The sequence below is a fragment of the Trypanosoma grayi genome, assembly GCF_000691245.1.
Source record: "Trypanosoma grayi strain ANR4 Tgr_1041_V1, whole genome shotgun sequence".
NCBI classification, from domain to species: domain Eukaryota; phylum Euglenozoa; class Kinetoplastea; order Trypanosomatida; family Trypanosomatidae; genus Trypanosoma; species Trypanosoma grayi.
In genome coordinates this window covers 1-4,738 of record NW_008826660.1, presented here as the reverse complement: position 1 = coordinate 4,738, position 4,738 = coordinate 1, and the positions used below count along the sequence as shown (strand labels likewise).

The 4,738-nt window shown below is 50.6% G+C and overlaps 4 protein-coding genes across 4 annotated transcripts; all 4 read left to right on the top strand.

The window, feature by feature from the left end:
• Positions 1-37: 37 nt before the first annotated feature.
• Positions 38-1,210, top strand: DQ04_10411030 (zinc finger, MYND domain containing 12; the record flags this gene model as incomplete). The annotated part of the gene is made up of 1 exon (XM_009316240.1): positions 38-1,210. One exon carries the CDS (start codon positions 38-40, stop codon positions 1,208-1,210), a length of 1,173 nt encoding a protein of 390 aa, XP_009314515.1.
• Positions 1,211-1,441: 231 nt separating this feature from the next.
• Positions 1,442-1,909, top strand: DQ04_10411020 (putative MIP18 family protein; the record flags this gene model as incomplete). The annotated part of the gene is made up of 1 exon (XM_009316239.1): positions 1,442-1,909. One exon carries the CDS (start codon positions 1,442-1,444, stop codon positions 1,907-1,909), a length of 468 nt encoding a protein of 155 aa, XP_009314514.1.
• Positions 1,910-2,188: 279 nt separating this feature from the next.
• Positions 2,189-2,812, top strand: DQ04_10411010 (charged multivesicular body protein 1; the record flags this gene model as incomplete). Its single annotated transcript, XM_009316238.1, has 1 exon — positions 2,189-2,812. The coding sequence occupies one exon, from the start codon at positions 2,189-2,191 to the stop codon at positions 2,810-2,812; it is 624 nt and encodes a 207-aa protein (XP_009314513.1).
• A 340-nt stretch (positions 2,813-3,152) lies between these two features.
• DQ04_10411000 (putative p21-activated kinase 3) lies at positions 3,153-4,738 on the top strand (the record flags this gene model as incomplete). Its single annotated transcript, XM_009316237.1, has 1 exon — positions 3,153-4,738. A coding segment is annotated over one exon (1,586 nt), but the record flags the coding sequence as incomplete, so codon positions are not given.

Genomic DNA, 4,738 nt, shown 5'->3' with positions numbered 1-4,738 from the left:
TTTTTTTTTTCTTTTTTTTTTTTTTTTAGTGAAGGACATGTCGTCCCGCAATTTGAATGTACGCCCAACCGCAACGCACAGATCCGTGAGGAATAACAATGACCCATTCGACATCTCCGGTGCTGGTTGGGTCAGTCTCGAGAGCAAGTTCAATGAGCTCATGCGGTTGATGGACGCACCAGCCAATGGCATCAACGCACTGGCAGCGCGTGCCGCACACGGCGAGCGTGTTTCCACTGTTATTGAACAGCTCCTGGACCGCGCCCAGGCAGAGAGTCGCAGACTGTTGGTGGAGGGCAACGGTGAGGCGGCTGCAGAAGCGGGAGTTAAAACACTGCGGCTGAAAGAACGATTCTATGGGAAGGCGAGTTTGAAGCTTGTGCCAGCCTACCTCCACCTGGCGCGCACAAACCAGTTTTTAGGACAGTACGGGAACGCTGAAGAGATGCTGTCGCTTGCTCATTTCATTATCCTCAACCACTCGGAGGACGTTGATACGTCGATGAAAGCGGAGCTCCACCAAACATTTGGTCTTTTGTACGCCGCAGACAACAAGCTTGAGGCGGCTGTGAAGCACTTGACGTCTGCCACGTATTACCTGAGCTTGCTGAATGGACCGGAGCACGTGCTGACGACCTTTGGTTTTTTTGACCTCGCCAACGTTTTCGCGACGCAGGCCAGCATGGAGGCAGCAATGGCGCTCTACGACACGGTAAAAAGCATATGGCTGAGGCACATGCGTCATGTGCTCAAGGATATTGTGGACGAGGCGATGGCAGCAAAGGCTGTGAAGCGGTACGAGGATGATGAGGTGGTGCATAATGTGGGCTACGCTTCTGCGAGGGCCTTTGGGAAAGAAAACTTGACTGACGTGTCAAAGATGTTGCATGGTATTTATAGCATCCAGAAGGAACGTTTCTCCAACGCGCACCCGACAACGGCACGCGCACAACTCGTCTTGGGTCTGTTCCTTCTCTGGGTGAACAAGAAGGAGGAGGCAGGACAGCATTTACGCTCTGCGCGGGTGATGATGCAGCGCTTTCACGGTGACAGGCACCCGGTGGTGCAAGAGGTAGAGGAATGGTGTGAATGGTTTGAGATACCAATCGAAGGGGATAAACCAGATCAACTTCAACCCCAGGCACAGGCGCAAGTACAAGTACAACTGGAGGCGCAAGCGCAACAACCGGACCAAAATCCGCAGCAATAGACGCGTCACTGCTATGTAAATACGCTCTGCACTATGGAAGAGAATGCTGTCTCATTGCGTATGGATGATTCATCAATGTGACAAATCTGGCCCCTCCGTTCGGTTTGTTGCACATAGTCTGTCATGACTATGCGCTCACTGATACAAACCCACTATTTTGCCCTTTTTCCCTTTTTTATCTTCTTTTTTTGCTTTTATTGCAATTAGGTGTGGTACCGCTCCTGAGAATGAATGATACCGGACTCGTACACAGCGGAGGATGTGTTCTACGAACTCTCCACCATTCGGGACCCGGAGAAGACGAGTTGCACGTTGGCAGACCTTGATGTGGTGGCACAAGACCGCTGTAGTATCGACTACCATCATCATGTGAAATCATCCCCAGCGATTGGCATGGATAGCGGGAGTCTTGCTCGTGTTTCAAAGCCAATTGGAATAGTAAGGGTAGTACTGAAACCAACAGTCCCACATTGCAGTCTTATGTCACTTATTTGTCTCTGTGTCTACGCGAAGTTAAAGGATACTCTTCCACCATGGATGTGCGATTGGAAAATTGACATTAAACTGGTTGACGGCTCTCACCTGCAGCAGCATGAGCTGGAAAAGCAGGTTGCTGACAAGGAAAGGGTGGCGGCGGCGCTGGAAAATAGAACACTGTCGAAGGAGATTGCGAAACTGATAAATGCCGATGCTGATTGAATCGCTTTGGGAATATTGGGAATATGCGAGGCGTGATGAGTCTAGTAGTTTAGCTCGCGTGAGGGAGACCTGGAAAGGTCTTCAGTTTTATTATCAATTTTTTTGCCAGTGTTTCTGCTTCTATTGCGGAGGCTTGCACGCTCTGCCCGATGTCTTTCTCGTGGTAGCCTTGGCTTCTTTGTCGTTCGCCCCCCCCCCCGCTAAGAAGTACACACACACACAGAGAGAGAGAGAGAGATAGACGTATACATATATTTGACATATACGGCTGTAGAAATCATGTCACTTGATCAGCTGCAGAATCTTCAGTTTCAACTGAAGTTCGTCGCGAAGCAGTTCGCAAAGAATTCCACGCGATGTGAAAAGGAGGAGAAACAAGAGATGCTCAAGTGTAAGCAAGCGATGGAGAAGGGCAATATGGACGGTGCCCGTATTTTTGCACAGAATAGCATCCGAAAAAAGAATGAGTCGCTCAATCACCTGCGCCTCGCCGCTCGCATGGACGCAGTCGTCTCGCGGCTTGACACCGCCGTAAAAATGAAGATGGTGACAAAGGGAATGGGTCAGATGGTAAAGGGAATGGACAAAGTGCTGCATTCAATGAACCCGGAGATGATCTCAAAGCTCATGGACAAGTTTGAAAAGCAGTTCGAAACGATGGATGTCACTTCCGAATACATGGAGAACGCGATTGGCCAGACAACAGCCACAAGTATGCCAGAAGATGACGTGAACACGCTGATGGCGCAGGTGGCAGACGAGCACGGCTTGGATATTAAGGAGCACCTTGATGATAAACTGCGCATAAACAAGACAAATCCAATGGCGGTTCACACAGAGCAGACAGTGGATACGGAGCGGGATGAACTGGAAGAACAGTTTGCGCGACTCCGAGGAAAGTAGTGCCTGTTTCGCTTCCATATCGTTCCTAAGCAAAATAAGTTTTTGCTTCGTATGGCGCGGCTTCTTCAGTAGTGATTGGTTTTGATCTCCACATGGGCTGCCATCAATCTCTTGTGTGTATCTTACCTTCTCTCTGTGTGTCTGCCCATTTGCACGAGTGTCTCTCTCCCTCCCTCTGGGTGGATGTATTTGCCTTTTTCAGTGTGATTCTTTATCCATTTTATCATTTTTACTGTATCGTCTCTTCGGTAATACAGAACCTTCGTAGCCCCTAATGCTGACTAATAGTAACACCACAGAACGAAAAACTTGGTGAGGTGTGAGACACGTTTGGCAAACCATGCCGGCATTGAATTGCCGCGACAGAGCCATCTGTCAAGAGTTTATCCAGAGCAGTTTCACGCTGTCCCATGTCACACCCTACAACGAGCCGGAGTACTCGGGTTGGATCTCTCGACGCCGTTGCGTTGCTGATGTTCTCGTATGGGAATTTAACTGGTTTGTGACGAGCGGCAACTATCTTCTGCGCTTTCCACATAAGAGTGAGTGCTGCCATCCTATCGAAATTGTGTACCTTCCAGAGTCTGGAATTCGGCGTTGTCACACGAAGGAGGAGTGCTGCACCGGTCACCCATTTGTCATGGAGATCGTGACACACACACACTTTATTCGTGAAGAAGGAGAGGCAGTTGCTGTCGAGCCGCAAGCGGTGTACCTCTCGTTTGACAGTGCGGAAGATTTATGTGGCTGCATCGCGTTTTTGGCAAAAATTGCAACGCGGCATGTTCGCACCGCCGCCATTACTTTTGGACCTCCATTAAAAATTGATCACCGCATTCATCTGAACGTCAAAAACAGTGAAAATAACTTTGGCCTTGCTCTTCTTCCAGATATGATGCGGAGTTGGTTGCTGCAGCAAGGGTTAACGGCTGCAGAAGTTGTGGGGAACGAGGAAGCAGTGCTGGGCTGTGCAAAGACATTGTACTACTACCAGCGACGGCAGGGTGTCGCGGCGAACCTTCCACCCGTTCCGGAGGCCGGAATGGGAAGGGGAAATAGATATGAAAGCGACGAGAATGCGTGTGGGCAATGTGTTGTGTTGTCACCAGAGATCGAAAGCATGAAGTTGGAGCCACTGCTATCTGAAGGGGACCCACAGCTTCTTTACAGCCATTGGGAGAGGCTGGACGGAGGGTCTCAAGGTGAAGTGTTCAAGGCGGTACGAAATTCTGACGGTGTCACTGTCGCGATAAAGCGCGTTCGGGTGAGACGAGAGCGCAAAGATCTACCTGCTCTGGTGAAGGAAGTGGCACTCCTTAGAGCCTTGCGCCATCCCAACATCGTGACTCTGCACGATTGTTTTAGAAAAGAAAAGGATATATTTCTCGTGATGGAGCTGATGGATGGTGGCAAGTTGGCGGACCTGTTGGACCCATGTGATGGGCCAGCAGTGGGATTCACCGAATCACAGCTCGCGACGTTGATGCGGGAGGTGCTCCTGGCGCTGAAGTGTATTCACAGTGCCCGATGCATTCACCGCGACGTAAAATCTGATAACGTTCTTCTTTCCTCCCGTGGTGAAGTGAAACTGGGGGACTTTGGTTTCGCCACGCGGGTCTCCGCACCCAAAGGAACACGCCAGACGGTGGTGGGGACGCCCTACTGGATGGCACCCGAGGTGGCGAGCGGGAAGGTGTACAACAACAAGGCAGATGTATGGAGTGCTGGTATCCTCTTCATTGAGCTGTGTGACGGGCAGCCACCGCTGATGGGTGTGAATCCCATGCGAGCCCTCCTTAAGGTGAGTACGGGGCCACCGCCCATGATAAGGACCTTCAAACGGTGGTCCTCGATGTGCAATAATTTTGCGTCGTTCCTCTTGGTGAAGGATCCCGCAAAGCGCCCCAGTGTCGATGCCGCATTGAA